The sequence below is a fragment of the Pelodiscus sinensis genome, chromosome 5, assembly GCF_052426305.1.
Source record: "Pelodiscus sinensis isolate ZL-2025 chromosome 5, ASM5242630v1, whole genome shotgun sequence".
In the NCBI taxonomy this organism is placed as follows: Eukaryota; Metazoa; Chordata; order Testudines; family Trionychidae; genus Pelodiscus; species Pelodiscus sinensis.
The window spans coordinates 5,647,382-5,666,323 of NC_143056.1; the positions used below are offsets into that span (position 1 = coordinate 5,647,382).

General features: G+C 41.1%; 1 protein-coding gene across 1 annotated transcript in view; it reads left to right on the forward strand.

The window, feature by feature from the left end:
• The window catches only part of KLHDC1 (kelch domain containing 1), a 51,558-nt gene that overhangs the window by 20,725 nt on the left and 11,891 nt on the right, over positions 1-18,942 (forward strand). The window contains exons 7-9 of the mRNA XM_089778267.1: positions 4,315-4,398; positions 7,990-8,073; positions 11,390-11,448. Coding sequence (XP_089634393.1) covers positions 4,315-4,398; positions 7,990-8,073; positions 11,390-11,448 — 227 coding nt within the window. The remainder of the gene's footprint in view (positions 1-4,314; positions 4,399-7,989; positions 8,074-11,389; positions 11,449-18,942) is intronic.

The following is an 18,942-nucleotide window of genomic DNA, read 5'->3' on the forward strand; positions in this document are numbered from 1 at the left end:
CTCGCCCCGGAGCTCGAGGTGGCTGACCGCTGCCTGTGAGCTCCGGGGCGAGAGAGCCCCGTTCGTAAGTGCGGATCCAACATAAGTCGGATCCGCGTAAGTCGGGGACTGCCTGTAATACAAAACTGAATCTTGAAAAATCAGTTGTGATTTCAGTTTACAATTTCCTGTGAATATCCAAGGCTGGATTCCCCCAATAGAGTAAGAACAAAGTGCTGTTAAAGTAGAAAAAGTGAAATAGCTCTATTTCAATTAGATGTTTTCACTTACTAAAAGTTCTAGTGTTGAGCTATATGAAGTAATGGCAGGCAGTTATAGCCTCATAGCTTTCTCTGTCCCCAAATATCTCCCCTTAATTTATTATCCAAAGTTAATATCTTTACCACAAGACACCTAGAAGAAGGTACCACCTAGTTTCCCATAGCAAATTATTACAATATCCTTAATTAGAAAATTATTGAGGAGTATGTTTTTATTTTTTAAATGATTAGGGGTTTGGAACAGGTCCCATGTGAAGAGAGATTAAAGAGACTGGGACTTTTCAGCTTAGAAAAGAGGAGACATGGGGGGGGATATGATAGAGGTCTATAAAATCATGTCTGGTGTGGAAAAAGTGAATAAGGAAAAATTATGTACTTGTTCCCATAATATAAGAACATGGGGTCACCAAATTAAATTAATAGGCAGCAGGTTTAAAACAAACAAAAGGAAGTTTTTCTTCACACAGCACATAGACAACCTACGGAACTCCTTGCCAGAAGATGTTGGGAAGACCAGGAATTTAACAGGGTTCAAAAAAGAGCTAGATAAATTCATGGAGGTTAGGTCCATCAATGGCTAATAGCAAGGATGGGTAAGAATGGTGTCCCTAGCCTCTGTTTGTCAGAGGCTGGGACTGTATGACAGGAGAGGGATCACATGATGATTACCTGCTCTCTTCACTCCCTCTGGGGCATCTGGCATTGGCCACTGTTGGAAGACAGAATACTAGGCTAGATGGACCTTTGGTATGACCCAGTATGGCCGTTCTTATATTGTGCATGTTCAGTTGTTATTGCCATTGACGAGAGTTAGATCCATCAAAGAGAGAACAGACCCTTTACATCAAATATTAGTATAAATCTACAAGAAAATGTCATAAAAGAACAGAATAATCAGACACATAAATGATTATGATTTGTTGGGTAAGAGAGTCAATATGGTTTTTGTAAATGGAAATCATGCCTCACCAGTCACAAGAATTCTTTGAGGGGGTCAATATGCATGTGGACATATTATACTTACATTTTCTGAAAATTTGTTTCAAGGGCCCTCAGCAAAGGCTCTTAAGTAAGCTGTCTTGAGATAAGAGGGAAGGTCCTTTTACAGATCAGTAACTGTTTAAAAGACAGGAAACAAAGAGTAGGAATAAGTGGGTCAGTTGTCAGAATTGAGAATGGTAACTAGTGGTATCCCCCAGTGGCCTGTACTGGGACCAGTATTATTCAGCATATTCATAAATGATCTGGAAAAAGAGGTAAACAGTCTGGTTGGTGGCAAAATTTGCAGATGATACTGTGATGGGTTATGGTCACAGAAGACCCATTGAGATTGTTCCCCAGGTTGTTGATCATGCCACTGATGCCCACCTTCTTGCTCTCTGGGGCTCACCAACATCCTGTCATGCTATACAGATCCTGGTCTCCCCAAAACAAGGCACAGAGTTGGGGTAACCACCCCTTACAGAGCAATACAGACATTGAACCACCTCAGCTCTGGAAGGACACAATTATAGGGCACAACACCAAGGAAACCAACTCCCCAAAGAAATTAATCTTTCTCTGTGTAAAAGTTTGACATAGTGAAAGCTTGTCAGGTAAGCTCCCTTTATAAATGAAAGAGAGATATGCACCGTGGTTGCTCCCCCCAGATAAAAATTATTTACACTGGGCCTGATAGTAAACAAAAGTGTTTTATTAAGTACAAACAATAGGAGTTAAGTGGTTGTAAGTGAAAACAGACAGATAAAAGTAAGTTACTAAATTAAATTGAATAGAAAACACATATCTCGTTCTAATTCATGAAGAAACTTGTCACAGAAATTCTTACCCTAAACAGCTGTTCTTATTTCAGGTCTTAGTTTCAAACCAGAATCAAAGTCTTTTACTCTGTTTTGAGTCTCTAGCCCTTTAAAGTTCTTTGTTTCCTCTTACAGTGTGCCAGGCAGTTTCAAAAGCCAGTTGAAGACAAAGGGCTGATAGCTTTCCGGTATTTAAATAGACTCTCCGACAGGGTGGGAATCTTTTGTTTGTCATCCCCTTCCCCTGGAAAAATAAGTTTGAAATAGATTCCAGTACCAGGTGGTAAGGTCACCTGTCTTCCTAGAGCCAACTGAAACAAGGCTGTTTACAAGTCGTTGAGTAAAGACATTAGGATTCCTGGGCACCAGTAAAGGCTCACATTAGCATATTTAAAATTATAAACAGATTCATGCTTTATATGTCTAACTTCACATACAAGAACAGTATATGCACAAAAATAGGATATATAAATCCAGGGGATTGTAACAGTAAAATTTCTAGGTTACAAGTGGTATTTTGTTTAAAGCATCTTTGAGTTATGCATTTCATATTCACAAGCTAATTTTCACAAAGAATGGGGAGGAGTCACAGATACAAAATTGCTCAAGATAGTGAAGTCCAAGCAGATTCTGAAGAGTTACAAAACTGGGTGACTAAGTAACAGAATGGCAGATGAAATTCAATGTTGATAAATTAAAAGTAATGCATAATGGAAAACATAATCCCAACTATGCATAAAACATAGAGTCTAAATGAGCTCTTATCACTCAAGAGAGACATCTTGGAGTCATTATGGCTAATTTTCTGAAAACATCCACTCAGTGTGCAACAACAGTTAAAAAAGCTAATTGAATGTTGGGAATCATTAAGAAGGGGATAAATAATACAGAAAATATCATATTGTCTCTATATAAATCCATGGTAAATTCACATCTTGAATACTGTGTGCAGATGTGGTCACCTCACCTCAAAAAAGATATACTGGAATTGGCAACAAAATGTTAGGGGCATGTAACAGTTTCCTATATGAGGATATATGAAGAAGACTGGTACTTTTTCAGCTTGTAAAAGAGACGATTAAGAAGGGGAAATGACAGAGGTCTATAAAATCATGACTGGTGTGGAGAAAATAAGTAAGGAAATGTTATTTACTCCTCATAACACAAGAGCTAGGAGTCATCAAATGAAATTAAGAAGCCGCAGGTTTGAAACAAACAAAACAACTTTTTGAGTTAAAAAAAGAACTTCGGGTTACACCTCTTTAGTCTGGCACCCTCAGGACCTGACTGGTTCTGAACCATGGGATATCAATATTGTCTAGCACAGAGATGGGCAAATACCGGCCTGCAGGCTGGATCCGGTCCACCAGGACCAGCCCATGGTGGGCCCCTACACAATCATATTTACCTGCTCCTCCATTGGTACAGGGATTGCAGCTCCTGTTGGCCACGGATCTCCGTTCCCAGCCAGTGGGAACTGCAATTGCACATACTTGGGAAGTGCGGGCAAGTATAGTCACAGAGGCCTACTAGGGGCTAACCCTGGAGAACTGCCTCCATTTTATTGCCCACCCCTGGTCTAGCAGCATTACCAACACTTCCACTGCTTACTGGGCTCTTAGAAGACATTTAAGGGTAAATTAGATCTAAATAACAGCATAGAACACCGAGAGCCAGGACTGGTGGCTGTAAACAGACTTTATGGGATCAGGGGATATTTGACCACACCAATGATAAGTGGACATCCAGCTAACTAAAATCATGATGGACCATGGATGCTGTTGGACCAGAGAGTGCTGGACTAGAGAGGTTGAACGTGTAGATGATTTCCTGAAGGATAGCCATGGATAGACCTATTAGCCTGGATGGAAGGGAATGTGTGCCTAGCCTGTTTTCCAGAAGCTGGGAATTGATCCATTGATGATTACCTGTTCTGTTCATTCCCTCTGATATATCTGGTATTGGCGACAGTTGGAAGACAGGATACTGTGCTAAATGGACCTTTGGTCTAACCCAGCATGACTGTTCTTAAGGGACCTAAATCCCACTGTCATTCAAAGAGTTCCTAAATGTTAGTCACTTTCTATAAATGTTACCTTCCGAGTATTTTGAAAAATAAGTGCATGCCTGTATTTATTGATTAAAAACAGAAAATTATGTGTCATTTTTCTGCCTAAACCTTTTTGATAAAACAAAAGGATTGATATTAAGTAAATGAAAAAATATAATTTTAGATATTTAACTCTTATTTTTAGGAAGGGCAGATATTTTGGGGATGGCATAACGATGTTCATGCTTTTGATACAAACACACAAACTTGGTTTCAACCAACAATTAGGGTGAGTATTTTTTTAAGCCTTTAATCATTCTGTACATTTTTGTAATTTCTGCCACCTATTGAATAATAACTGTCTTTTAGAGAACTATATAAAGGAGAACTATTTTAAACATGTTTGGCATTTCTCAGGCTCATAACATGTTCTCTCATAACACAAGAGTATGGGAACATAAATGAAAGTAACAAGTGGCAAATTCAAAACTGTTTTTCCACACAAGATGTAATTATACTAAAAGTTAATACTACTCAATGTTGTTGAGGCCAAAAATGTAGTAAAATTCAAAGAGGGATTGGATACAAGAATATCCATTGTTACAGTTATTGATCCTGACAAAGAGTATTGGAAAGGAGAAGAACACTAAAATGTGGGTTTAAACGTGTGGCAGGTAAGGCCCAGCTAGTGAAGGCAAGCCCAAGCCGCACCCCTTCCCCCTGAAACCATGCCCCTTCAACAACTTCCCCCCCAGCCAAGCCCCACCCAAATCCAGCCCTCAAGCCGGATCGTTCCTGGCCACCCAGATGGCTGCTGGGGAGCCGGGCTGGCGTGCTGTGGCACTGGCCCACCCAAGCCACCGATCTACAGAACCACAGACCCCACTCCTCTCGAGTTGCCGGGCTGCTGCGCTGTGGGACCTGGCCCTCCCTGGTTTCTGGGAAGCTGAGCTGCTATGCAGCGGGCCCAGCCTTCCCCAGTGGCTGGCGGTGCCCACACCGTGGTCCCAGCCCTCCCGGGAAGCCACGCAATGTATGCAATTTTGGGAAGGCAGTGCCTTCTTTTGCCTACATTACCCACAATCCATGGGTTTAAACCAGACTAACTATCAAGGACTAGGATCACCGTATATCTAGCTACCTGCATTTTCCTCTGAAGCATCTGGTGTTGGAAAAAGAATGCTGGATAAAATGGATCACAAGGATCCATTAGGATCCAGATGAAAGGACTGTTGCACTCATGTTGCATTCTGTTGACTTCAGTGGGGGATCCAGCAGGCACAGGTACAATCCATGCAGTTCCAATTGCAAAATTGAGTCACTAGTCATTAGTGGGGGTGTTCATGGGTAACTGGTTAAACCGTTACCTGGTAAGCATCACCCTAGAAGCCAGCAGTCCCCGATGGGGGCGGGAAGCCACGGTAGCAGCAGAGCCTGCACAGGGCCAGGAGCAGCTGGGCTGGAGCAGTCCTTGCCTGCAGCAGGGGCTGCTTCTAACCTGACCCCACTAGCCCCTAGCTGACTTCTAGTCCCCTTCCCTTTAATCAGTTAAACGTAGAGTTAGCACTTCGTTTAACCAATTAAACGGGATTTAACATCCCTACTTATTAGTGTAGCCCTTACACCTTTTGATATTCATGAAAAAATATGTTTAATATTGAATGAATAATCTGCAGATGCAGTTGCTATGCTTTATGAACCTGTTGCATCCAGGGTTTAATGCTGAGAAAAGCGAATTCATTTTTACAGTCTGAACAGGAGCAGTAACTGATGTCTTGCATATAAGAAATTCTTGTATATTAATAACGAGAAGTCCTGTGGCACCTTGTAGACTAACAGATTTATTGGAGCATCAGTTTTTGTGGGCAAAGACCCACCTCGTCCAATGCATGTCAAAGACGAAGTGTGTCTTTGCCCATGAAAGCTTATGCTCCAATAAATCTGTTAGTCTATAAGGTGCCCACAGGACTTCTCATCATTTATGCAGATTCAGACTAACATGGCTACCCCTCTGATTCTTGTATATTAATATTGTTCCAATAATGACATATATTCTTAGTGAGCTCTCAATAAAACTGTAATGCAAACATTTTTGTGTATTATAGCATAACGTAGAGCCTCAAAATTCTGGTAAGATTACACAGACTCTATTAAAAACTTAGTGGAAGAACTATAACATAGTAAGTTTGACACTTTCGTGTTTCTTTTATGTGACTGCCTATAGTTTTATAAACTTCTTAAACCAGACATCAAGCAAAGTGTTCTATTAAAAGCTGAAACTTATAGTCTTGCAATCCTTATTTTTTTCTTTATATGCAGAAAACTCCCTATGGCATCAGGTGATTGAATAGTACATACAAAGTTTAAGAGATTTATTTTGGTAAAGCACTGAAACCTATGGATGGTAAACACTCTAGGGCTATGTCTACATAGGAGCATTGTTTTGGAATAACTGACATTGCAAAATAACAAAGTCCGTGTCTACACAACAAGCAGTTATTTCAACATAATGTCAAAATAATGTTGAGATGGAGGACTTCTTACTGCGACTCCTGAAACCCTCATTGTATGAGGAGTAAGGGAAGTCAGAGGAAGAGTGCTCTTTCTCGGACTTCCTGCTGTGTAGATGGTGCCAAAAGCCGCAATAAGCTATTTCAACTTTAGCTATGCAATTGACGTAGCTCAAGTTGCATAGCTTATTTCAGCTTTAGCCCTGCTGTGTAGATGTGCCCTAGAAGAGCCAGGTATTTATTATTGCTACTCAGTATTACATCATGGGAGGACCTTCACAACAGACAAGATATTTAAGCAGAAAAAGGGGAAGCTACAATCTAAAACTTATCCCCAGTAGTTACTAGGAATGTTAAATATTGTGTATTTTTAGTAATGTTGTAGCTGCAACAATTTTTAGCAGTTACATGGTTACTAAAATGCTTACCCCCAGGGATGGTGCCAGCAGCAAGTGCACTCCCCACTGTCAGCCCCACTTCTGGGAGCCCCCTGCTTCCCCACACTGCTGCCTCTGATACAGCAGCAGGTTAAAAATCAGCTCCCTGTGCATACCGGCTCCTGCCTGCCATTCTGTGCTGCTGCCTCTGATACAGAGGCAGCAGTGTGGGGTGGCGGCATCATCTGTCTGCAGTGAACCCGGCCCACCGCAGACAGAGGCTGCTCCGTGGCAGCAGCCCCTGTCCACAGGGGGGCCTGAGCTTCCCACAGACAGAGGCTGTTCTGGCATCTCATGGAGCAGCATCTGTCTGCGGCAAGCCCAGGCCCACTGCGGACAGAGGCTGCTCCAGCATCCCAAGAGAGGGGGGTTCATGCAAACATTATGATTAACCAATAAGCCCAACCTTATCAGTTAATTGTTTAAATGACTATTTGCTAACATCCCTGCTAGTTACCAGAAATCCTGACCATAAACCAACTCTGTAGGTTTAAGAAGTCAAAGTTTTATTAAACCCTCTGCAAAATTCCTGCCCTACTGTTGCTTTCCCGCCCACCCACACAGGTGACCGCATATGGACCTTTGCACTTCTGAAAAATAGGCACTAGAGGACTTTTCCACCAGTATTACTGAAGTTTTATACTGGTAAAACTCTAGAAAGCAGTGGAGTTTCACTGCTGTAAAACTGGAATAAGCATTGGAAATCAGGTGCTGGAATTCAGTTAAGACTGAATTCTACTATAACTATGCCAAGTGTCCTAATGCCTTGGAAGTTTTGGATGTTCCCTCAAATTGTTTTGTACATTTGCAATTTTGCCCTCATGTGGGATACATTTCAATCTTATTGCTGCATATCAAGTCTTAGTGACTTGCAGTTAGAATTTTATTGACACTGATTAATGTTCTAAAAATGTCTTATATTGGTATTTTCAGGGTGGAGTTCCACCTCAGCCTCGAGCAGCACATACATGTGCTGTGCTGGGAAATAAAGGTTATATATTTGGAGGACGAGTGCTGGTTAGTAGTTATTTAATGAATATTTTATTGGCAACAGTATTTTTTTTTGCTAATTACTTATGGAAAGCAATGTATTTATGCAGTACCAGAAGAGCCAAAAGTGTCTTTGCTCCTAGCCCATGTGTTCAGGGAGAGAAGTCCCAAGATATCTTTACCTCCTGTCTCTCAAATCTTCTGTGCAATCCTAAAGGTGAAAACACAAATTGCCCAAAAAAGAGCATCAGTAGGCCATGGTCACATACCACTCCACTGGTCTTCAAAGATGGCTAGCCACAGAGGGGAGGCACATCCAGTGAAGCAGCTGTGAGATCAGTCTGACTGTTAGGTCTGCACTACTTCCTGCTTAGAGAGTGGTGGGTAAATGCCACAATTTAGCCCTAACTTATGTTAATTTCTGTTTTAATTGAATATGTTGTCCTTAGCTCATATAAAATATATTTTTTTGTTTTGCATGTTTATTAGTAAATTCCGAGAATTCAAACAAGTAAAGCTATTTTCTATTTGCGTTAAACATCAGAACAAAGCTAGACCTAAAACACCATATGACAATTAGTCAAACAAAAGGGTTTTTTTTAAATCTAAAAAATTGAAACAGTGGTGTTACTTTCAATAATAAGGTGAGAGTCACATATTGGGAGAATAACCCAGTCCATTGACATTGTGCAGATAGCATTGATCATATCTTCAGATGAATCCAGGGCATGAGGCATTTCAAAGATAATGAAAAGATATATATTTGTTATATTATAAGGATAGATACGGTATCCCTAAAATGTTCATAAACCTAATAAAATTTGCAAGCTGTATGTATGTTTCCTTAACACGACTTCTTTGAAAGCAAAACTAACGTATGATTTATGGTAGGTTTCAACCAAGTGATAGGATGTTTGTATTCTGTGCTAAACACAGCTTGAAGGGCTTACATGGTTGAACTACTTTTTTTTCTGTTTCAGTGAACAAAATAATAGCAAGTGGTGCATTTTAATGTTGTGGTTTTCATGTTTTTATGTACCATCTCATCTAATCAAAGAGGAAATATATGATACTACCAACTTCTATCTCCTTTCTTCTCCCTCTCCTCTCCCCAATATAATACATGCCAGGACATTACAGAAAGCAGGAGTCAGTAAGGGCCAGATTTTTAAATTTATTTAAGCTCCTGAAATATGGGCCCAAATGCTTAAATAGATAGTAAGTCAATAGATCTGGCCAAAATGAGGCCAGATATAGAAAAACTAAACTATATGCAGCATGCTAACCATATTGTAACACTTACTACCACTATTCTGGATAATACTTTTAAAAAATAAACCATTAAAACACTACTGAAAGAAGTAGGAAACTGGTCCCATATTGCCAGTCAAATTTGTCTAGGAAGGAGACAAGTGCCAATAGTTCATTTTCAAATAGACTCTTTTTACAAAAGATAAGAAATGCTGATTCTTCAACTAGTACCCCATATGGATTCTCCACTTTAGGTGAGTTTATGTCCCTATGTCCATGATCAGTGATTTTTGGTAGCAGTGCTTATTTGGGCCATACATACTCCACCTCATTCCCCTTTTGGTGACTACATAGCCAATGTTCCCTCTAAGATGCTGGGCAGCAGAGCTTCACAGATGATTAATCAGCCCCACCCAGTCAGTCAGCAAGGAGCCTCTGACTGGGTGCCGGGTGGAGCTCATTAATCACCTGAGCTTCTGGGGAACACTGTGCAGAGCACTATGTGTCCAAACTGCCTTCAGTTCCTTCTTTCTGTACTGTCCTTGGCCTGAGATAGAGCCCTTTGCAGAGCCTATTTAGTATTGTGGTGTTATTGTTTTAGCGATATAATTAGTTAGAACTATGCTTTTCCCTCATTTCTTTCCTTCTTGTTAAAAATATTTATCATTCTTCCTCATGCCACATGGAAATAAAAGGGAAGCAAGGCTCCACAGGCTAGACTTAGATGCCAGAATTATTCCTGTCTGTTACTGCAAGATGAAAAGATTCAGATATGTCTAAACAAAGACTCAAAATGGATTTCTGGTTGCATTCACCTTTGCTATAATCAATATGATTTGCAAACCACCACCATCATCACCCCCAGAACTCGAACACATTTCACCAGATCCATTTCCATCTCTATAGCTTTCCTGAAAAATGGACCAATCACAGAGATTTGTAAAGCAACCACCTGAGTATCAGCCCATACATTCACCGAACATTGTGAAATTGTCCAGGACTCAACATCGGATGTTCTCTTAGGCTATGTCTAGACTGCAAGCCTCTTTCGAAAGATACTTTCGAAAGAGCCCCTTTCGAAAGAGAGCGTCTAGACTGCACGCGGAACTTTCGAAAGAGCAAGCCGCTTTTTCGAAAGAAAGCACCCAGTGAGTCTGGATGCTCTCTTTCGAAGAAGCCCTATTTACATTCAAGAACGCCTTCTTTCGAAAGAAGCACTTTCGAAAGAAGGCGTTCTTCCTCGTGAAATGAGGTTTACCGCCGTCGAAAGAAAAGCCGCGTTCTTTCGATTTAATTTCGAAAGAACGCGGCTGCAGTCTAGACGCAGATGAAGTTTTTTCGGAAAAAGGCTACTTTTCCCGAAAAAACCCCTGAGTCTGGACACAGCCTTAGGGACATGCATCTGACGAAGTGGGTCTTTGCCCACGAAAGCTTATGCTCCTACACTTCAGTTAGTCTATAAGGTGCCACAGGACTCCTCGGGTCTCCTCATCGCTCTTAGGGACTGGCTGTCTTAGCTTAACTCACAAATCCAACTGTGAAGACCTTCCAATGAGGGACACTACTCTCCAGTCACCCAAAGTAAAGCACCCATACGGGACGCTACTTGAAGAAGAAAAGGGTATTCACCCTGTGCAGTTACTGAGGTTCTTCAAGATGTGTCAGTCTGTGGGTGATCCAGTATTTGCCCTCCTCCCCATTACTTCAGAATTCAGACATGAATACTGTAGTAGAGAAGAAACTGAAAGTGGTTTGGCTGCATAGCACCGTGTAGCTTCCAAAAGCAGCACAAGATGGGGGGTGCATGTGTGGTCCTAATGGGCACTGCTACTGAAAATCTCCAGTCACTAGTGCAGGGAAGCAGACTCCATCTGTCTCAAAGAACTTTCATTACTGCACAGGATGAGTAACTCTGTCTTCTGATCTGGAGAATTTTCAGACTATTGGGCTGAACTACTTGAATACAAATTTCTTTTAATATAATATTACTAAACTATATAGTATCTATGAAGCTCTCTAATACTCTATTTTATCATATGCCTAATTTAAAACCACCTGTTTTAAGGAATTTTTGTTTGTTGTTTTATTTTAGCAAACTAGAATGAATGATTTGCACTGTCTGAATTTAGACACTTGGGTTTGGTCTGGAAGGTAAGTCTGGCCATGTGCCACTTAGTTATTATAGATAACAGATTAGAACTATTTAACAATATTTTTAATGCTATGACAGTAGCTTTTCTGGGAAGAAAATAGGAGTTTTGAATTATTTCAACAGCTGTTACACTATTATGTCAGTTTAATTTAATTTAATTTAATTTGTAATGGCTACTAAACTGTTCTCTATTTTGCTCCAAGGACCACTATTGGGCAAATTTTCAGTACAGCATATAGTGATTTAGTTGTCTCGTTTTCAGACATAGGTAAATTACCACTGATTATACCTAAATTTTACTTTCATTAAGTCTTTTTAATATTACAGTCCCTATAGATCTTATGTCCTATAGATGAGGCTCTTTATAGTCTAGATTGAGGAAAGGTTTCAATGTATATTAAGACAAACATTTTAAAAAAATAAAGTAGAATTTAAAGGGGAAGAATATTTGTTAAATATTTACTTTATGATAAAGTTTTTCAAATTAACACAGGTATTTGTTTGCTACCTATTATTATGCTTGGTAGGGAGCACTGATGAAAGAATCCACTGAGAATAGGAGTCATTGTTTATATATTGTTTTTCATGTAGCTGTTGTAGACAAATAGGAACTGATGTTTGATAGCCGTTGTTTCTGTTCTTTCCTAATTTGCCCAACTGTCATTTCATTGGGAATAAAACTTCTTCGAGTGTGTGTCCGTGTGGATCCCACGCTAAGTGCACACGTGTCTTTTGCAAAGGATTAGAATCTTTGAACATAGTGTCCTTTCAGCCAATCTTGCACCTGTATAGTCTTATGCCCATCACTGCTGTCCAAGTGAAGAGTGGCCCTGATTACCCCTCAATTCCTTCTTGTTGTTTGTTGCAGCAAGACGGCAGTGTCTGCTGCTACCACTTAGTGGAAATTTCTTCTCCTTTGATATTTCTCATCTTGTTAGTCAGGGTTAATTTCTCAATCAAATCTTCTTTTTTCTTTAATGTTTTAGAACATTTAATTTTTCTCTGATGCTTTGCACTACTATTGTAACCTACAGTGGCAGATTCTAAGCCTTTAGGCTTCTTGTGATGGATACATTTCTCTTACAGACAGCTGTTACTGCTGCCTTTTTTGTCTTGTCAAGGATCACGTGACAGACTGTTTGCCATTATTTTTTTACCAGAACAAAGAAATCCAGGGATGCATGATGAACATTATATCTTCTTGAGAACTAAGGGAGAGAAATTTCAAACCTTGAAAAAAATGGCAACCTCTAAAATCAGAGTAGTCGCTTCTAAGTCCCAGCTAGCCAGTGCCCTTGTTAGCTGGTATGTAACACCTAACATCTGAAAAAAGGGGGTCTTCATCCTATCCTAGATCTGAGAAGAATGAGCAAATATGTACACCATCTAAGATTCAAAATGATAACAATTTGTCTCCATAATCCATTCTCTTCAGGCTAGAGACTGGTTTGTGGCTCGTGGCCTTCAAAACATGTGTGATCCATCCAGTCCAGAGGAATTATCTTTGGTAATCAGTAGGGCCCTGTCATGACCAGTATTAGATTGTACCATTTAACCTGTTCACAGCACTGAGAGTCTTCACAAAATGCCTACTGTTGTGGTGGCCTGTCTGAAGAGACAAGCCATTCACATCTATCTATATCTAGGTTATATGGAAATAGTGTCTTAAGTGGATTGTCCCCTTTAGAAGGGAACAGGCCCATCCACTTGGGCCTGCTAAATTGCCTTTTAATGGGACTGAAGAGAATATGCTTGACATATATAAAGGGTCAGACAGCAATCTGGAAGAGGGCACAAGAAGGTGAAATTAATTTGGTGGAAGGTCTCAAGAGAGAGCAAGCTGCTGGAATTCCCCCCGAAAGCAGTTGGAGGAAGAGACCTGGTAAAAGCACAAGCTTAGGAGAGCAACAGAGGAAGTTTTCCCACTTACCACTTTTAAGCCAAGGGAGAAGAAAGATCCTGGTAAGTAATCATGTGGGCTGATGTTCCAGACAAGAAACAGGGAGCTGGGAAGAACCTAGGAAAACTTAAGATCTTAAGAGTCAAGAAAGTTCAGAACCAGGAGAGCAGTGGAGGGAAGTTTTCCTGCTGACATCTTTGAGTTTGTCTCCTTCAGGGAGAAGAAGGCCCAAAAGAATAATTTTGATCTGTGGGAGAACCCAGGAGGGACTAAGAATATAAGCCCAGAAAGGATGGACCTTGGTTACTTTTGCATTTTTGTTAAACAGAAGGCCAGCAGACTCGGTTTTGCACTTTTCATCTGGGGTTTGAGTTTGGCTAGGGTGCACAAGAGAGAAGTCTTGGAATCTACCAATCTGATTTTAAAAGGGAGACTGAAGAGCCTAGTTTTTGCATTATGATGATGGAGTATACTTTGCGAGTTTATATTGAAATAAATTTTGTTAATAAATTAGCCTATTCCAAGGGCATTATTGAACAAAAAAAGGAATACTGAGGCTGTAGTACCTGTAGCCATGAGGGAACACTCCAGGAGGTTCTGCCTTGTTACACATACCTTTCTGAGGACAGATTTTACGCTCTCTAGAGCAGTGTTTCTGAAAGTGTACCACAGAAACACTTTAACTGGCCGCCCTGGTTTGTTTATGTACTGGCACCACAGCCACAGAGCCTCGCGGCTCCCATTGGCTCTGTTTCGTTCTTTGCAGCCAAGAGCAGCCATGGGAAGTGGTGACCCAGCCCACGCCGCTTTCCGCAGCTCCCCTTGGCTGCAGAAGATGAAACTGAGCCAATGGGAACCGCGAGGCTCCATGGCCACGGCGCTGGTACATAAACAAACCAGGGCAGCCAGTTAAAGTGTTTCTGAAAGTGTTTCCATGGTACACTTTCAGAAACACTGCTCTAGATGATGATCACCAGCATCAAAATGAATCCATCAGACACAATAAGAACCTGCCTCAGACTTCTAAGTTACATATTAGTATGCATGTGGCCACATGTAATACAAGGCTAGCTATGGTTCGTGTTTCATTACCTGGATCGTCGCTGGATCATCAAATGAGCCTGCATATTGTGATTCTCCACTTACATTGTGTCATTACTGAATTGTTTTTCTGACCCCAAAATGCTCAGAGTGGTGTCCCCTTCTCCACACCACCTCCTTTAAAGACACTGATACAGATCCATCAGGAATGGATAGGGGCACATCTCTGGATGGCCTCCAAATACAAGGAATTTGGATCCAAAAGAAATGATCTTTCTCATAAATAACAAGCAATCAGATTAACTTGCAGAGCTGTTATACTTGTTTTAAAGAAGGATCTCTCAGACAACATATCTGAAATGTTCTTGCATAAATAATCAAGTATGTTCTTGCTCACCAGCCTTTGCCAGGACAGAATCAAGTTGTGGATATGGTGTCAAAAATATGGGATATAACCCCAATAACTCTCCATCTGAAAGGAACCAACAATGATTTAGCAGACTTCATAAGTAGAGTTATCTGTCATGAACCCCCAGAGTTGCCGACCCTGCCTAATTTTCCATAATTTCCTGATTTTTATATGTAATTACAAAATTACTAATTCACACACATTATACGCTTATACCCTCACAAATACCTGTTTGTCACTCTTAACCACTCAAAGAGTACGTCTAGACTACAGGGTTTTGTCGACAGAAGTTTTGTCGACAGATACTGTCGACAAAGCTTCTGTCGACAAAGAGCGTCTAGACTACATCCAGTTCTGTCGACAAAACAAGCCGCTTTGTCGACATAACAGTGTGGACACAAAGGACAGTGTAGATGCAATAATGCCTTCTATTGACCGAACTCTGTCAACAAAAGGCATTATTCCTCGTAGAATGAGGTTTACATATGTCGACAAAACTGCTGAGTTTTGTCAACGTTATGTCGACATAACTCGAAGGCAGTGTGGACGCAGGTATAGTTTTGTCGACAAAAGTCCACTTTTGTCGACAAAACCCTGTAGTCTAGACACACCCAAAGTGAAAATTATTTTCAATTTGGGCAACCCAGCACCTGATGTATTGGAGGCACCTGTAGCTAAAATCTTGGATTATATTCTGCATTTGAAACACTATGTACATTGATTCCATTCCATTAAGATCCACCTTACAATGATTTTGTCATGCCATCCAGTCACGTTTACCTCACAGCATCCAGATTTTTAAAGAGGTTTCTCTATACTTACCTGCCAGTAAAGGAACCTCTTCTGGAATAGGATATTGTCCTTTCAAGACTCAGGGAGCTCCCCTTTGAGCCTATCTTAAACTGCTCTTAATAGCACCTTACTCTTAAGATGGCCTTTTTGGTGACCATTATGTCAGCAAACTCCAAGCTCTAACAGCTGATGCTCCTTACACGATGTTCGACTTATGGTTATTAAACCCTAATCCCTGGAGTTGGCAGCAAAATCAGATGCCAAGTTTGATAGGGCACTGTTTATTCGTGGCAGTTATGACTCTTCAGTCCCACCTTGCAGATGGGGCATTGCTTATCAGTCCGTAGAGTGGATTCATACTCAGAGAAGCAAAAATATGGTTCATTATCTGGTAATTGTGACTATTCTTATAGCAGATGCAGATATGTATTCCACTAAGATGTGTGCACACAGGAGAAAGTAGTTGGATGTGGGTTCAGCCAGTATACGCACTGTCCTCCAAGAACCCATTTTGACTCCTTGGTCCAAAGCACTGTTTCAGTCATTGCTCTTCTCTCCTCATTCCCCTTTCCCCACACATGCACACACTTTGGGGACAGGCTATCCCACTGTCCCAATGCTTGGACCTTGATCACCACAGTTAGATCCTAGGCATCTTCAGATCAGGTTATTTTATTCTGACATCAATATTATGACATTTTTAGGTGAACTAAGACCGTTGCTATGCTAATATAGCACAGTACTTCTCAATCATAAAATCATAGCGGATTAGGGTAGGAGGTAATCTAATCCAACCCCCTGCTCAAAGCAGGACCAACTCCAACTAACAAAGTGCTATAAGACTGGGGTTCTCAACTTTTTTCTTCTCGAGGGTCTTGCCCTGCCTCAACATCCTATAACCTCTCCAGAGAACACTTGTGCCATAACAACTGTTTTTCTGCATGTAAAAGCCAGCATCTGTGTTTGGGGTATCAAGCAGAGAAACTGCTGGGGGCCCTGTGAAAAAAACATTGTTCAGGCTTTAGCTTCAGCATCAGATGGTAGGGTTCAGGGCTTCAACTCCAGAGATAACATCAGCTTTCTTCCCTGGGTCCCAACAAGTCTAATGCGGGCCCTGCTTGGCACACCCTCTGAAGCTCGCTCATGGGCTCAGGAGATCCGGGACCCCTCATTGAGAATCACTGCTATAGCACAATACTAGCTGTAACTTATGCCCATGACTTGTGCTCCTCCATGTGGAACGGTGTACAACTGCAAAAGGCAAAATCTGTTATTTGCTCTGTAATTCAGCTCAGGCGATTTCACACTATTGGGTGAAGAAGCTGAATTCCATATCACAACTTGCACATGAACATAATTATAAAGCTCCAAAGAACTTCCCAATCTGAAATTCTAGACAACATAGAAAAATGAAAATGCATGCAAGCAAGCTGAATTTAAAGAAAAGCTAATAAAAACCTAAAAATGTTCCTCAGTTTTAGATGTACAATACAGACACTTACAACAATCAGCAAAGAATTATGCTGACGTGTGATTTAATCTTACTAATCTGATTTCAAGTATCACTTCACAGTCAGAATAAATGATGACTAAGGCTACGTTTAAGTGACATAGCTTCTACTTCTGGCACTTCCTGGTACTCATATTCAAGGGAGGGATAAGACCCTTCCTTGACCTTTGCAGCCCCAACAAATATATCAGATATGTGAGGATCCTAATGGTCAGTCTGTTGACTCCGTCTGTAGTTGCCGAATGTCTGATTTGTTGTTCTGGACCTTCAGGATGCATACTTTCATGTGGTGCTTTGCCAAGCCACAGAAAATTCTTTTGATTTGTTATGGAAGAATGCCACTTTCAGGTCATACTGTTTCCATTTGGCTTCTCTTCTGCCTTCCAGGTTTTAATAAAATACTGTGGTGTATCTCAGGAAGAAAGGAATTCACATTTACCCCTATTTAGACAACTGATTATTGAGGGGCACATCTAGAGAGGAAATTCTTGATTGCATTGGCATCACAATGCTTAACCATCTGGATCTCAGTCTAAACACTGGGGAGTCAACCGTGGCTCCCGCTCAAAGATTGATTTATTGGAGCCCTGTTAAATTTCATAATATTGAATGCATTTCTTCCAATCAACTATGTTCAGACTGTTCACCCCCTCGGCCTTAGTCTGCAGACTCTGTCTTCTGTGACAGTTCCAGGGTGTCTGAGGTTCTTAGGCCATATGTTCATTTGAATGCAGCTGGTCCAGTTTGCAAGGTTGTGCCTTCACCCCCTTCAAATGTGGCTCAAGATGACTTACCGTCCTACTCTTCACCCTCTCGACAAACTGGTTCATCAGTCTCCTCTGGACTTCTTGCAGCAGTGGATGCATCTGGAGAATATCTGGCAACATGTTTCCTCTGTCTGGTCCTCATCAACCAGGTCATTTTTTACTGATGCCTCCTTGATGAGTTGGGGAGTGGGGGCACTTATTGTGGTGTCACTGAAAATGCAGAGAGTGTAGTAGGAGCAGAAGGCTTTACTCCATATCAATGTGCTGGAGCTTTAGGCTATCTACAATGCATGTCATGCTTTTCAGGGCCATATCAGAGACTCAGTAGTTCGCATACTTACCAACAATACCACCGTAATGGGAAGCACACTCCAGATTGCTCTGGCTAGAGACAGTCAGACGCTGGCAATTCTGCATTGCAGTGACCATTACTCTGATAGCTATTCACTTATTCAAGGTTCATAATAATCTCATAGCTCATCTCAGCAGATATTTTTCCTTGAGTCACAAATTGTTCCTAAAGAAAAGTATCTTGTGGGTCATCTTCACAGCTTGGAGCATCCTGATGATGGACCTGTTTGCTACAAGGGACAAAGGAAAATGCCTATTATGCTGTCAACGTAACAGGGACCTGAGTCTACATTCTCTGTCCAATGCATTCCACCTCAGCTGGCAGTTGGCTCTCCTCCGTGCCTTTCTTCTGATTTCAGTCATCCCTCAGGTCATCCTTGGATCCTTCCATTCACTCCCCGTATTTCACAGTGTAACTGCTGCATGGCTGAATAAGAAGGAAGAGCTGTCTTCAGTGGCTGTCCAACAAGGCTTTCTTAACAACAGAAAGCCTTCCATCATCATGACCCAATTTAACAAAATGGAAGTGATTTTCAATGTGGTCATTAGTCCATAGAATCCAACTAACACTCTTCTCTATTCAGTACATTTTGGAGTACTGTTGCACCTTCAGGTGTTGGGGCTTGTGTTCACTTCACTGGAAGTGCATCTGGCAGCATTATTGGCACTTCAGTCCTCTCCCCTAATGCCAGGAAGATAAGTCTTCTCCAGTGCCATGGTAGC